We start from the raw sequence: 16,494 nt of genomic DNA on the forward strand, positions 1-16,494 counted from the left end.
ACATCTATCATAGACACTAGATCTGTTTACAGTATGCTAAATAGAGGGACAAATCTTTTAGGTCACGGCCATTTGGGAGCTTTATTCTTTTCTTGCACTGGAAATTGCATCGACACTGATGCTGCAACTGCGAATCATGCGAAACAGTTTTTTGATTGCAATCAAACTGTGTATCATTTAAAAAAAAACAACCTGTTTTGCTGTGATTAGATGTTTGGAATTTTTATTAGAGCGACCAAAGCCGGAGGACAAAGGCTCCCGGCTCCCTTTTAGAATGATGAATGCGATATTGTTGTGCCCTTTCAACAAAAAAATGAGCGATTACAAAGGTAGCTATTAATTATATCCGCAGCAGTTCACTGAACATAATCCTCAGACAGACATTTGGCTGTTGATATATAATCTGTTCCTGTTCTCTACAAGGTGTGATCACTCACACAGCTCGCTTCACAAATTGAATATCTTAATCGTGAGTGCTTGATTTCATTTTATTTTTGGGTCTAAATTCCAACAACTGAAAGGAAAAACCAAGCAAATGTGAATGAAGAAGTCCAAATATTTGCACTTAAACACGCAGTATTTCTTTTTTTTTTATTCCCCCGTTGCAGGTCTGCAAACAAACCGAGGAGCGGCTGCCCTGCTGTTGTCTCTGCCCTCTCTTTCTCTCTCTCTCTCTCTGTTTTTTTTGTAGACCTTTAAGGTAGTGTGTTTGGATTGACGGAGGGGCGGCAGCAGGGGTGGGTGGGGGAGGGGGGTTGTCTGGCAGCAACACCCCCCTCCACCACAACCACCACCACCACCAGCGGCACAGAGGGTCGCATAGGTTATCGTGCTTATAGACAGGGGAAGCGGGGACATTGGGGGAAAATAAGCACGTCGACGGCGTATGGGCTTGGGAGAAAAACGGGCTGTGCAGCCAACTGAGCCGCCCGCGAAGGGCAAAAAAATGCCAAACTCAACACGGTTCAGTCCAGGTGATGCTGCTTCCCTTCAAGGAGGTAATATGTATAATTCAGTACCTTGCATTTTTCTAAAACTCTTCAAAGTAAAGATGGCACACGGCTTTATGCGGGGTATAGAGTTCGAAAAAAGTTTAAAAATAATCTGCCATCTTTGCTTCTGCCACCAAGAGACTGCGGTGTTCTTTTAAGGTTCCAGGACTTGTGGGCCCCGGAATCACTGCATCCACCTCACTTAACAAGAACGAGCCTCTGATCCCATATTTCAAATTTCTATTTTTAGGATAGTGACGTAGGTAGCAGAGATCAATGAACGCTCTCAGACTCACTGTCTGTGACGTAAAAAAAACAAAAACACTTCGGAATTGATTTCTTCAGTCTACAGGACACAACCGCTAAGGAGCTGTGAGGAAAAATTTGATCGCAGACCAGACCGTCATTAAATATGAGCCACTGCCAGGCAGCGGACCCTTTAAATGCAAGTGAAGATTCCTGCGGTTTGGTGTTTTTATAGACACCTGATATATGCAAACCCTACCCGCTTTAGAAGACTGGGTATCTCTGCATGTGTGAACGAGGAGTACGGCGTTCAATACAAACTAAATTCAGCTTTTCTTCATAACCTCTGCTGCCAGGCAAGGCTTGTACGTGTCTCATTAGTGGCACAGTTTGCAAATTTACAAAGCCCGTGCTCCAATATCTCTTCAATCCAGGTTAATTCGCTCCATTATCTTCTCGGAGCTGTGGAGCAACACAGGCGAAGGGAATATTGTCATTCATAATAACAAGCTGATACGCCGGATCGCGTCCGATGCTCCAACGTTTGGGCGGAATCTCATTCTCTTCTGCTGACATTGTGCAGGTTACTGCAGCTTCCAGGGGACGGTTCAGTGTGTGGTTTGGTGAGAACAAGTGCGGATGAGAGTGGGCGGCGAGACAAAGAAAGTTGGTGGAGTTTGAGTTTTTTTTACTTTGGGTCCCGGTTGGTATGGTTGATATGCTTCCAATCATAGTCACATTGTGAGACAGCCAGGGATTAGCCAGAGCCTGTGTGTCTGAGCGAGGCGGCCGTGGTTCCCAGAGTTGTTAAACAAAGCCACATGACCGGTGTCATGTTTCAGAGCCCTCTAACAGGGCGACTTTAACCCAACACCGTCTGGTATGGTTTCCAAATCCCCCTTTTCACGTCACAAAAAAACAGACCGCCTCAATGCCACCAACTCTATGCTACAGTAAATTTAGTTTCCAGGTGGTATTCTGAAGCCACTCCCCTCATCTATGGGTGTAATTCACTGTATTTGTTACTCCCACCTGAGAAAGTGTCTCTCCAGCCCTGAGCGGCTCTGATCTATAAGTCATGCCCCTGAATTTTTCATGTACAGTGGAATGACGCATGGAAAGAGAAAAGAGGGAAGTCAAAAAGTACCAGGGAAAGGTTAGGAGGCAGATTGCGGGGGATTGTTTTTCCATTGATCTCAACCCACTTTGCAATGCAGTGAAAGCTAAGACTTTGTTGATCCCGATTGTTGTCTTTTATTGATCTTGCCGCTCCCCGGATGCCAAGATCAAGCAGTTTGCCTTTCTGAAGTAGGGCTGAACGACTAATCGAATTCAAACCGACATCACAATGTAATAGAACGCAATTTTCAAATCGCAAAGACTGCGATTAAATGATTTCATGTTCCACAATCTAAAGCAGCGACACTGAACCCCCATGCGCCTCTTTAATGACTAGTTGTGGCTCTTGAAAGTGTTATTTAAAATTAAATAAAACTATGATCAATGATCAGTGATCAATGATCTGTTTACTCAGTGATCCATGGCTGATCACCTGGTTTTCACTGGCAAGTTTATTAAGTATTTGTATTTAATGATATTATTACCGTATATAAATAATAACCTGGAGCCACAACGTATCACCAGACCAACCAACCACCGAGTCCAAATCCTCCTTTGGCTTCCACGCTGCAAGTATCAGACCAGCCTCCATGCAAATAATAAATAGAAAAAACAACTTTTATATCAATCCACAGTTTTTATTTAAGCCATTTGATTTGATTAAAGTGGGATATTTAGGAGAACACGGCATCTACCACTGCAGGCGCAGCAGACATGCGCAGTAGAGTCGGCTCCACGCTCCCTACGTAACTTCCACTTTGCGGTCTACCCGTATACATTTGTACATAATTTGTGTATAATAATATATAATACATTTGTAGTTGCAATGATAATAAAAACATGGTTATAATAATATGGTAATGTAATAATAATAATAAACTGTAATTATTGCATACATCCTGCTTTTCATTCTATAATAACATATTACTAGTAGCCTAATTTTTAAATGCATGGTTTGATGGAGGAAAGGGATGTTTCAGAAATTTGGCTGGTACTCAAAGGTTGAGTACCAGCGCTATAGAATGATTTATTGCTTGTGTGTTTAGTGAATAATACAAAAAATAAGCAACTTAAAAAAAATGCATACGTAATCGCAATTGCAATATTGGTCTAAAAAAATTGCAATTAGATTATTTTCCCAAATCGTTCAGCCCTATTGTGCAGGCAAACTCAAGGCATTTAGAATGCCTGTTTAGAGTGTTGTAGAATGGTGTGATTTGAACCAAACACAATTTTGAAAAGTACTTTGGAGGGATTTCAGTGGACCCTAAAAACGGAGATATTGACCTTTGAACCCCGACAAGGGTCACCTTTGAAGGCATACACCAATCAGCCACGACATTATAACCACTGACAGGTGAAGTGGATAACATTGATCATCTTGTTCCAGTGGCATTTGTCAAGAGGTGGGATATATGAGGCAGCAAGTGAGCAGTCAGTTGTTGAAGTTGATGTGTTGGAAGCAGGAAAAATGGGCAAGCGTAAGGATATGAGCGACATTGACAAGGACCAAATTGTGATGGCTAGATGACTGGGTCAGTGCATCTCCAAAACGTCAGGTCTTGTGGGGTTTTTCCTGGTATGCAGTGGTTAGTACCTACCAAAAGTGGTCCAAAGAAGGACGCCTGTGAACAACAACAGGATAATGGGCACCCATGGGCTCAATGATGTATGTGGGGAGCCTAATCTAGTCCGCCGGATCCGATCCCACAGAAGTAGCACAAATTGCTGAAAAAGTCAATGCTGCTATGATAGAAAGGTGTCAGAACACACAGTGCATCACAGCTTGTTGTGTATGGGGCTGTGTAGCCGCAGATCGGTCAGTTTGCCAATGCTGACCCCTGTCCACCGCTAACAGTGCCTACAATGAGCATGTGAGCATCAGAACTGGATCATGGAGCAATGGAAGAAGGTGGCGTGGTCTGATGAATCACATTTTCATCATGTGGATGGTCGGGGTTAGGGATCTGATCTGATCCAGCATCTGTGGGATGTGCTGGAACAACAAGCCTCGATCCATGGAGCCCCCACCTCACAACTTCCAGGACTTAAAGGATCTGCTGCTAACGTCTTGGTGCCAGATACCACAGGACACCTCAACGGGTCTTGTGGAGTCCATGCCTCCACGGGTCAGAGCTGTTTTGGCGGCACGAGTGGGAGCTACACAATATCAGTGGTTATAAGTGAGGATTAGTGTTGCTGCGGTTATCGGTGTTACACGGTGTTCGGGCGTCCGTGCATAACGGGGACCGCTACGTGTGCTCCACCCCTCCAGTGTTGTCATGAGTTCATTAAGCGGTGGGGAAAATTCCTCACTGCGGCGTCCCTAGCGGTGGTTTTAATGTTGTGGCCGATCAGTGTATATCTCAGTAATTAAAAGCGCACCCAAGATAAGGTCCACTGTCTTGGACGGCTCTGGACATGTAGTTTTAGAGGGGTGGTACTGTCACCATGACCTCCCCGCCCCCGCCCCACCCATGCTTCAAAAGCCAAATAAAATTGGCAGACCTCCCGCAGCACAAAGGTCTGGCAAAACACGTTACAATTCAGGGAATGGAGAAAATAAAACCATTGCAAGTTGGTTGTGTTTAGTAAACCAATCACAATCCTCAAGGGTAGGCCTATGAGCATTATCCCCACCGCTGCTCTTGCAACACAGTGCGGTAGTACAAATTGCACGTGGCAGCAGAGGAGCCCTGGCATGGTGTTCGATACAGAGACCCAACACTGTCGATAAATCACAACAAAACAAATCAAGAGTTAAGGCCTGATTACGCTCTTAAACTCTTGCCATAACCCGTGGGCAAACATGCAAGAACGTCCCCTTTGGATATCGGATTTTCTAGACGTGGTTTTTGAAAGAATCTACACAATGAACCAAACAGGCTTGCTTAATGACAACACAAGGGGGGAGGAGGTATATATATATATTTTAGTAAGACTCCCGCATCAAGGTTATTACATTTTTGTCTTCACCCGTTTTGGAATGGAGTGACACTCAGGACAAAATCACCAGTTTACAAGGTAAACGGAAAAGGCAGAGGAGGACTTTGACGGAATCTGACGAGAATGAGTGAGAAACAAGCATCAAACAAGTGTCTCCCACTGCCATGGAGGTCTCACAAGGGATGTTAACAATGAATCAACTATCGAATACTTGCTTATAAGAATTTAATCGTTGAATTTTCGCCTTATCGGTAAGGACTGAACAATCTGCGGTCTTGCTGTAGGTGTATCAACGGGGGAGTCTCTGCGCCGCGGGGCGTTCCGAGAAATGAAAACTATGTATTAATTGGTTGTTGTAGCGAGGAAGCTGAGGGAGGATTTGGACGTGGTGTGGTGGTCTCGCATGCCGCGCATTAGTCCGGTCATTGCCCCGGAGTTGCAGCTCCAGGTTATTACTTGTATAACGTCTTATATATAATAACGGACACAAAATAATTTTGCTGAATAGATTTCAATCTTTGTACATCACCTTGCACCATATTGTCACGCTTGATTGGTACTCCCCCCCACCCCGTGCTGTCCAGAACATGCCGGGGTAATGGTGTCTTATAAAGTATTGATAACACGCTTAGTATTTTACAAGTTATATTTTTTTATTTTTGTTTTTTTATTGATAAATATCTGTTGATTATTGATGAACGTGGGTACGTTTCGCTGGTACGCGAAAATTAACTAAATGGCTTTTATATCTATTAAAATATATAATATATAGAGTATAATATAAAATATATTATACTATAAATAAAGCCAAAACAGATTTCGGTGCCTCATTTGGGTGCCACGCGCGAGCTGCCGATTGAAATATCCGCCCTCCTGTGCTCCGCGCACCACCACACACACCTTAACCAACACTATCGTTTGGGGTTCGCCGCTTAAAATGCTCTGCGTTCCTTTGCGAGACGTGCCGCCGCCCGAAACGGTACCACTCGCCTTTCGGTCGAGAGCCGAACAGCGGCGGTGCTCGTCGACGTCACATTGTGGTCGCTTAGCCAATCGGAAAAAAGGGACAGGCCGGTTCGTACAAACAGTCAGTGATTTGTTAACATGTAACAACATGTGGCAGCTACCAACACAAATAGAGTCTAATTCTGGGGGAAACACTGTGTGTATTGATTTTTGCCAGAGGGTATTAATAGATATCTAACTGTGAAATGGAAGTGGTGAGCTTAATGTCAAGGAGGACAAATAGGGGCTGCTTGGAAAGACCTTAGCCTCTATCGGGCATTTCAAAAAGGCAGGCAGATCCTGGCAGATCCTGGCCCGTGGTCTAGAGGGATACTGCAATTGAGTACCTCGACACTTTTTAGTAGAGTTCACAAACATGGCTTCAGAGAGAGAGATTCCCAGGATCAGTGATACACTGTTGGAGGTCAATGAAGACATTCTGGAAAAACTGTGAAACTAACTAACTGGCTATTGGTGGAGATAATATGAGCAATCGTATTGCACCATATACCCTGTGTCGAAGAATTAGAACAGCACCTAATGAGCTCAGACCCATAGATTTAACACCTGCCAACCAAGGTGTTAACATTTGGCGCTTTCCTGGATCAAAACACTCGATAGAGGATTGACAACGACCTGCTGTACAGGCTACACTGGATGCCAACAGAATTCTTGAGTACTTGATGCTGCTCCACCTTGTTCGTTTTAATTCTGGAAACCCCAAGGTCCTGTGTCAGATGAGCATTTGTTGATTTTCCACAATTCAACCTCGGAAGCTGGTGAATATGGAGAGCCGTGCTCCTACTGTTCTTTAGACTATGTCATTTTCTTGACCCAAAGATCACGGTGAGGTTAACATAGAGGTGAACGCGGCACCATCAGAGCCTACTGGTTTGCCTCAGACTTCAGCGCTACCCCCGATGTAATTCATGTTTCACAGAAAGGACTGTCTAAGAGGCCGCCCTAAGACACCCTTCGTTATGTATTTTGATTATTTTGCGAGTGCTGCCACCTCTAACTATGAAGGCACACTCTCATCCTCTGCAAATCCCTTTCAAACATGTTGTCCGGCCAGTTGAAGATAGATCCAGAAGTGGAGAAAAAACAAAAAATAAACAGTCATGGTTATTCAACGCATAAACCTTACGACATAATTCCTCCGGTTCAAAAAGCATCTTTAAAGATTAAATATAACTGTGACTGGAGTCACAGATCTATTGTCCCATTAGTTAATACAGTAAGTTGGGGGGAAAAAAATACCCTATAGCCATTGGTTCTATCCCTACACCAGCATTCTGAGAGGCGGCATGCAAATAAGTAGGTTCCTGGAGATGCTGCGCCTTGTTGCCATAAAAACGTTAAGTGATAAACTTTAGTTTAAGCCCAGTGGCCAAATGAGGCCAGGGATTTGCTAAATGACGTTGCAAGAAGCCTCTTATCTATTCCCCTTGCTTAAGCATTTGAACTACGCCCACCCACATGTTGTCGTTGTTACCTTTTCCACCTGTCACCTGCGCACTGTGAAAATGGATTTTATTCATTGCTCATGCCATAACCAGCAATCTCTCCGAAACAGAAAACAACAATAACAACTAAAAGCAGCGGGAAAATAATAAAAAACGGAGAGAGGATGAAGTCGCTATTCTTTCGGAGAAACACAGCAAAGGAAAATACATCCTGCGGAGCCATCACAGCCCATCCATAAGAAACACCTGTGGCTGTTTCTTCTCAGGGAGAAAAATGTGAAAATACGGCGGGGACGGCAGAAACAAAGAAGAAGGAAAAACAAAAAAAAAAGGCTGAAAGAAAGACTGAGCAGCCGCTGAGCGGACTACCACCATTCCCGAGGTAGACGACGTCCGCCGCAGTTGACGTTGACGTTGCAAAAGTCCGAAATTAATCTCGCCAGGACAGGACCACCGCCGCCGCCGCCGCAGCCACCGCAAGAACCCTTGGACACAGTGACAGTCGGCAAGACGTTTGAGGCGAGGACTTTTCACGAGCGAGGTCGGCTGACGAATTTGGAAATGGGATCTAAATGATCCGGATGATGTCAGTTTCAACAAATGGCTCGGGCCTCAGCCGCGCTCCGATTTGCACCGCGCCTGGCTTAGGCTCTGCCCAAAACATGGGAGGAGGAAGTTTCCGCAAGCCTTAGCGAGAGGAAGCTGTTTGCCTAATGAACCCGGCCGTGACTAGATTAGACAGCTTAGGCTGCCCGTCATGGGCCATGAAGTCGTAAAAAGAATCCTTTGTCGCGCGAGAGGAAGAGAGGGCCAACTGCCTCTTGGCCCCTATGAAATTATAGTTCCGTTTGTACGTCCTAATTTCTCTGGAGACGCGGATTTTTGGAGACGACGGCGGTCCAAAATATCGGCCAAACAAAACCTTAACTTCCAAAGACCTGACGGATGCGCATCGTTCATGCGCTCCCCGGGAGATTGTCCCTTTCATGAATAATTCACCTCGCTATCTCCTCTTCCCCCGCAATAACAATAAAATCAACCCTTGCGCCTTTCAAGAAAATATGAATCCTGGCTCAGGGACATGCAGAGGTACTTCATATTTTACAGGTACAGTAAGGTACATTTAATGACTTCATCACAGCGCATAAAATAATTAATGGGAATACTTAGGGAGTTAAGGGCAAATACTAAGTGATATTCTTCGAAAACCATAAATTTACCAATAAGTGTTTTCATGCAGCACATCTGCGCTCTGGAGAACATTGTATTGATCCATTAGCTGTTTTTTTTTGTTTTTTTTGCTTGTTGCTTAAGGGGTTTGTGGCAACTTTACGTGATGGAGCAGAGTTCACAGTCAACCGTGAGAGAAAGATAAAAGCGCACACATACCCATAAAGGGGGTGTAGTACCTTGCTGTGTGACGAGTCATTAGACCTACACGGATATCTGTGCAACAACACACACTCCCCCGCGGCGTTGCTATTCAGCTGCTATATCAACGCACCCTGATATTAACTTGATGTACCATTTCGGCCATGAGGTTCACGCGCCAACACATGCAAAGACAAATGTAGCCCAGGTGTGCGCAATGCACACACACACACACACACACACACACGCACACACACATGTACACACACACACACACACACACACCCACACAGACTAATCGAGCCAAACGGGAAGTCTGCTGTGATTGATAGGGTTCATTACAATGGGACGATTTCACCGGCCAGGCCGACAAAACACACACCGGTGCCGTTAAACGCAAGGTCAGAGAGCGAGTTAGGGAGGTTTTTATGGTTGCTATTGGCAGGAACACCTGAATCAAATCTATCGAGACCGTTCAGGAAAAGACAGATTTATTAATAAGTTGTTTTTACGAACTGGGGTCGGATTTCATTGAACGCCTGAGTGTGTCTGCGTGTCCGGGGAGTCTTGGGCCCATGCCAAGGGGACTTTGATTGATCAGGGTGCGATACAAGACGAAGGCGCTATTTGTTTATTCAAAACTCCGCGTCGGCGGACATCTTGTTAGCGACGCGCCGCACGGCTCGCCTCGCCTGCGGGGTCGGTCGCCGCTAAGCAGCACCCCCCCCCGCCCCCCGCCGCGTTTGACCTCATCCCCCGTGAGGTCCCCGCAGTTGAAGAAAGGCCAAACAAGAGCGGGCTCCGGAGGTCCTTGAGCCCGGCGGCGCTCGCCGAATCTGTTTTATCGCCCCGCGGCACTAAACATTACGATACCCGCGTGGGCGCACGCCCCCAAAAAACTCATATGTGCACGCTCAACCGAGCCCAGGCTGAATGTGTTGCAGAATTTGACGTCAGATATTTGGCCCCGAAATGCAGATACCAGTGACAGGACGTCTTATCGGTCGCAGAAAAGGGGACGCACCGCCTGGCGGACAGCGCGCCCTCGTGCGTGAATGTTGACACAGCCCGTGTCATCTACAGAATGAGCAGAGTGTCTCCTACACCGGCGGTGCTCGACGTGAGGTCCGGGGACCCCAAGGGGTCCTCCAAGAGGTTCCAGTGGGTCCCCACAGCAGCTAGCGGGTTGAGTGTCTTGCTTTTACACATCAGCACCATTAGACAATGCACAACGACAACTGTTTTGGTAACATTTTCACCGTTACCTCCCCAACAATAGCTATGTATCGACGTTTGGAACTCAGTCATATGACATTGGGGTCCCAGAGACAACACCTCATCAGAACAGGGCCCCTGGCCCGGTGCATATCAATTTGAGTGTCGTTGCCCTGACGACCGATTGATCCCTAATGAAGAAGGGAATGTCACGTGAATGCCACAGAGAACCATGACGAACCAACTGGGCTCCTGGGTGGCCCCAGCTGCCACGCCAGGACAGCAGCACCGTCGACAGCTTCTTATCAATGTATTTTTGTCGATATTATTTTCTCATCGCATTGTGTGCGACAGCGCCTCTGCATAGTCACGGTTGTTTCTTGTTTTGTTTTGTTCGTTTTTTTTTTTTTTAATTACTGCCAGCCATCTGGTATTTCTCAAATCCCGATTATAAGTATGAAGCTATGGCAAAGTTATAAAAACAACACAACTTTTTGTTGTAACTTTGCCAACTTGTCAATATGTCCTCCCAACTCGGCTCCTGTGTTTACCAGCCAAAGAGCACAGGCTCAATAATATGCCCGACTATTGGGAAATGGGTGATCGGTTGGGACGACAAACCGGGGGAAACTGCCTCTCTTTATCGGAGGCCGTTCAATGCATTATTTGGTTTTGAACCAACGGCCCCAAGTTCACAACCGACCTTCTATCTTATTCAGAGGGGCGACTTTGATTGTTGGGACGGGGACGGCCACCTTCGGCCCCCGGGCCGCCGGTTGAACAGCCCTGGCCCGGGACATCCGCGGCAGCAGCGACGACTCCAGAGTCCACCATCACCAAGTGACGCCACGGGGGACGGGGTGCGACGCCGCGGGCGAGTCGCAGTTGTTGCTTTTCATTCACCAAGACCGTTGGCAAGTCTCGCCTCTCGCTCGCAGAAGTGCCTCCGAGGACCGGACCGGAAAGCCGGGCGCCGCCAGCGAAGTCGACCCAAGTCGATCAATCGAGTCGCCGCGTTTGCCCGACCTCACCGATCCCGTCGCCGACGCCGCGAAACAAAACGATCGGAGCCCGCGGCGGGAGAGGCGCGGCGGGTCCGACCCGCGCCTGCGCCTTTAACCCTAACGGCGGACGCGGTTTTACGGGAGGTGAAGGAGGAGGAGAAAGCGGGGATCGTCCGCTGGCTTTTCATTATTATTGTTTGTTGGTTTGTTTGTTGGTTTGTTTGTCTTTTGGTAAAACTTACCGACCGTGCTGGAGCCTGACCCCGAGCCCAGCAGCAGGTACCAGATCCACATCGTAGTACGGGGCTGCTCGGTCCCGGCCCTCGGACTCGGACCCGCGGCGGGCCGCCGACGAGCGGGGCGGCGGGCAAACTTTGATCGGCGTCGCCCTGCTGTCCCGGCGGACTCGTCCCTCGCCTTTTGTCCCGGTCAACTCGGTAAGGGAAGAGGCATGTGTCGCGGAGGAGCGGTGCTCATTTGGACTAGCGGTGTGTGCAGTCCTGGTTCCGGGAGGGCTGTGTGTGTGTGTGGGGGGTGGGGGGAGGCTCTAGGCCGGAGGGGGCTCGGGGGGAGTCGGACGTGGTGGGATCGGGTGTTGGAGCTCGGAGAGGCGGAGCCGGAGAGCAGCAGCAGCAGCAGCAGCAGCAGCAGCAGCAGCAGCAGCAGCAGCAGCAGCAGCAGCAGCAGCAGCAGCAGCAGCAGCAGCAGCAGCCGCAGCCAGAGGGGAGGACGGTCTGCGGGACCATGGGAAGAGCGTGTCCCGAGCCATCGGGGCACTGTGCGGATCATGATTTATTTACACTTTATTCATTTTCATTTATTTTTGTATTTTTTTGAATGCAATTTGGTATATATTATTTTTTTATGTATTCATTTATCCATTTTTTAATTAAAAAAAAAATAAATTATTATTATTATTATTATTATTATTATTATTATATAATGATGAATTCTTATTTTAATCATGTTCTTCTATTTTTTTAAATGAATTTTGCTCGTTTCATTGTTTTTACTTGATGGCCTTTTAATGTTAAGTACTTTGAGTTGCCTGTCGCGTATGTACACGTAAAGGGTTATTATTTGTTCATGTGTACTTATTATTATTTTTTTATTATGTATTTTTTTGTTTAGTGATGCATTATTTATTACGACTTATTTATTCATTTACCTATTACACACTATACGTCATTATTCTCCATTGGACCCTGAAGATACTACACATCATATATATTTTATGTCAGATTTAAATTGGATGGTTATTTTTTTTTACGTTTTATTCCTACTTTGTGTTGCACATTCTTTGGAGTTTGCCCTTTCATTATTTAACTGCATTCCATTCTTGTATGACTGCATGTGACAAGTAAATAATGTTGAATAAAAAAGTAAACCTATATACTGTACTAAATACTGTATACTGTGTATGTATGTTTGTATGGACAATTCTGTTCAAGCAACACATGATTAAACAATAATAATAACCTTGATTTGTATTGTGCCTTTCATACACAGCATGGAGCTCAAAGTGGTTTGCATTAATATAAGGCAATTAAATACTACTACTACTATGACGACTAGCAGTAGTAGAAAGGTTAATAATAACAAAGAATAAGGAAAACAAAATTCATAAAAGGGAATATACTCAATTTCAGTTTTGGGTCATGAATATGAGATATAGAAGGAGACCAATACGTTTTCAGAAAATGACTTAAAGTCTGTATTTCTGCATTTCTCTTGAATTATTGGTCTCGGAATAATCTTCACTATATAGTTAAGGGCCTTTTTCCAATAAATTCACCAACATCAAAACATCAAAAAAGTGGCCATATGGGGAAGCTGTTTGCAGGTTTCTGTAACAGATGGATTGCTTTCATAAGTTAAAAGAAAGTCATAGCGGGTGAGATATCTGAGAGGAAAAAAGGGTGAGTGTGGGGGAGGGAAAGAAAGCAAGAAATTGGGGTTACACCAGCAGACCTTTACTTTTTTTTTTTATCGTAGGAGCACGGCTGAGCGTAGATAGATGCCTCACTTCAAACAAGCCGCTCCTTCTGATAACACTGACCTGGAGGCGTATTACTAGGATGAACCCCAATATCAAATCCCTCCAGTTCACTCTGAATTATTCTCTCACACTATGCCCTATCAGACCAAAGTACACACTCCACGCAGAGAAGTCAACCGTAACACACCAGCAGGATCTATCATCAATCCTTTAGGTATGATCCCACTTTGACAACCCACGAATCTTATTGTTTTAGGTTGCGTATACGATTGCTGTCGACATTGCACTTGTTCTCCGAAATCCTTAATAGGCAGCAGACAGCATTGTTACAGCTTCAAGGGGACGTTCGCCACTTTTCAACCCAGACCCAGGTTAAAAAGTTCTCATCATTTATAACTGTTAATACCACACCTGAACATTTTTTTTTAAGAAACTCACCCTTCACTCGCACTGCGCTCCGATGCAGCCCAAACGTTAAAGCCTTAGAGAAACGTTAAATCTTCTTTTCTGAAACGTGAAACTGACATTCAAAGTCACATGTGTTGTAGTGCATGTTTTTGTCAAGTGTAGTGATGTCAGCATGATGAATCTTCTTTATGAAAACCGGAAATTCACAACGTTATCAGATGCAATGTAAGGCAAACATGACAAAAAAAACCTAAGACACTAAGACAATTATGGCTATAATGTAGGTTTCTCATTTTCACGAAGGAGAATAAATGTATTTTTTAGGCTTAAACGTTTGGACCCCCATTGGACCGCATTTAAGCGCAGTGAGACGTTGCAGCAGAGTGGGAAGTTTCTCAACATGAAAGCGTCCATAGAGGTTGTGCGATGAACGCTTATCGCCTAAATCACGGGAAGCAACATTTTTGCCGTATATATATCGCCTGGGTTGAAAAGAAAACAGAATTGCAAGACGGTTCGGGAATGGATTCCAATGGATCTAAAACTCCCTAAAATCATCAGCAACGTCAAAGCCAAGCTTCCTCACAGATAACCCAGGAATGAATGGATAGGATCATGAATCAGAATGGATCCAGTACATACAGTAAGTGATTACCACGTTTCAATAATTCCCATAAATAAGTTCAGCCTATCTGTAAACAACACAGAGCCAATAAGCTGCGGGCCAACAAATGGACTCATTAGGGGGCATTAAAGCCTAATATGAAGGTCATTACGGACTAAATCGCTGGAGAAACCCAATTAGAAGCCAAATTTGGAAAATGACTCCATGGCAGCGAGAGATGATCTGATTGGCGAAAAGAAGGGAGCAAGGAAACACGGAATGACTTTGCCCGTGGGTAAGTGGTGGCATCGATGGCACGAGAGAAATGAAGAGACAGATACACCGGGATAGATGAACGAGGGAGCGCATAGGGGGGAGGAGGAAAAAGGTGTGTGTGCGTGCGTGTGTGTGTGTGTGTGTGTGTGTGTGTGTGTGTGTGTGTGTGTGTGTGTGTCCGCATGCGCGTGCGAGTGCGCGCCTGTGTGTGTATTGATGTGAACAGACAAAACTGACAGAGGGATAAGGGAACAGAATAAGCGAGGGAGCCGCAGGGAAGATGAGTAACAGTTGGTGGATAGAGAGGGGGAGAGGAGAAAGTGAGAGAGGAAGGGGGAGGCGTGAGAAGGAGGGCGACGCTGGCGAGAGGGGAGAAAAGACCAGAAAAGCGGCATCGAAACCGAGACGCCCGAGAGAGGGCCCGGGATTGAATTTTTGTTTTTCCGATTGAAAGTATAATCTTGTCGTATAATGGTGGCTGCCATGTTAAATCTCATTTTCGGAAAACTGGAAGTTCCCGATATTGTCAGACAGTCTTTGTATGTAATACGAGAAGGAAATGGAAGCAAACCCTGCGTTATATCAGATTTTTCTGGCTTTTATTGACTCTTCTCTCGTTTTTCTACCGGGGACCTGGCGTAGCCGACGTTTGGCTCTGGGTGTACTGCTGCTAGGAACATGGCTAATGTATTAATTTATCTGTCAGAGTGGAGAGGGGGGGGATGGCGATAAGTCATGAGGCCTTCAGGACGATATGTCCTTGTCATGTTGGACTGTCAGAGCGGCTCCGAGACGCCAGCGTCCCTGAAGAACTGGCCGAGGCACTTTCACTCTCCGGCGATGGACTCTGTACTCATTTCAAATTTAATAACCAGTGCGGTGATTATTGAAGGGCATCCCTGTATAAGTGGTGTGTGTGTGTGTGTGTGTGTGTGTGTGTGTGTATGTGTGTGTGTGGGTGGGTGGGTGTGTATGAGAGAGAGAGGGAGACAGAGAGAGGGCAATAAATAAAAAGACACACATCAGCAGAGAATTTAATGATTCCAGCTCCCAAGTGCATTATGGTAAACCCCTAAAGGAGCACACCACTTACACACATACTGTACGTACTGTATGTGTGTAAGTGGTGTATTCAGACGGAGTGGATGAAGCATCCACTGTATATAAAATGGACAGAATAACCCTATTGACTCACAATGGGCTGGTTTGAAGCTAAAAACATGGTGGCCATCTTGCTTGGAGGCCCAAATTGGAAACAGCGCCCACGGGAGACAGGGGCGGCGTTTCCATGGTAACCCTGGAGCGTACAGTCCGCCCACGCAGCCGCCGAACTGTAGGCCGTCAATGAGAGCTGTGAATCAACTCAATTTATCCCCAGGCCGGGCCACGCCCGCTTTGAATATCGTCAGGTAACTGTCCTCAATGAATATTGGGAGAGATGTTGGGAAGTTGGTGAAATTGAGGGAACATCTTTATGGAAGGTGCATTTTTGGATGTTCAGTTTGGCCAGGCCTCCCATTCACTTGCATTGGTGTGGGCGCGGCTAAAAGGTGTTTTGGAACCACATATCGTGGCTTCAATTTATGAAAGCGGCCACGGACCTTTCTGAATGGACACGGAGATGCATGCAGAATAACACTCCTATGCCAACGTCCTTCATGATATTCATTCATTGATGAAGTAATCAGTGAGCTAGCAACAGATCTCTGACAGGGGTTGGTCCTGCTGACTTCCTGCTGGGCCGCCTTGCAGACACAGCGGGCGATAGGTACCGACAATTACATTTGAAGGAAAATGGAAAGGGTAGGGATGTACTTTCCAATCCAGAAGAGAGGTCGACAGG

General features: G+C 45.9%; 1 protein-coding gene across 1 annotated transcript in view; it reads right to left on the reverse strand.

Annotated features, from left to right (window-relative positions):
- The window catches only part of ldlrad3 (low density lipoprotein receptor class A domain containing 3), a 101,577-nt gene extending 89,739 nt beyond the window's left edge, over positions 1-11,838 (reverse strand). The window contains exon 1 of the mRNA XM_080002496.1: positions 11,607-11,838. Within this exon, the coding sequence (XP_079858622.1) occupies positions 11,607-11,658 (52 nt within the window). The 5' untranslated portion in view covers positions 11,659-11,838. The remainder of the gene's footprint in view (positions 1-11,606) is intronic.
- Between the last annotated feature and the right edge of the window lie 4,656 nt (positions 11,839-16,494).

Source organism: Zeus faber, assembly GCF_960531495.2.
Source record: "Zeus faber genome assembly, chromosome: 6".
Classification (NCBI taxonomy): Eukaryota; Metazoa; Chordata; class Actinopteri; order Zeiformes; family Zeidae; genus Zeus; species Zeus faber.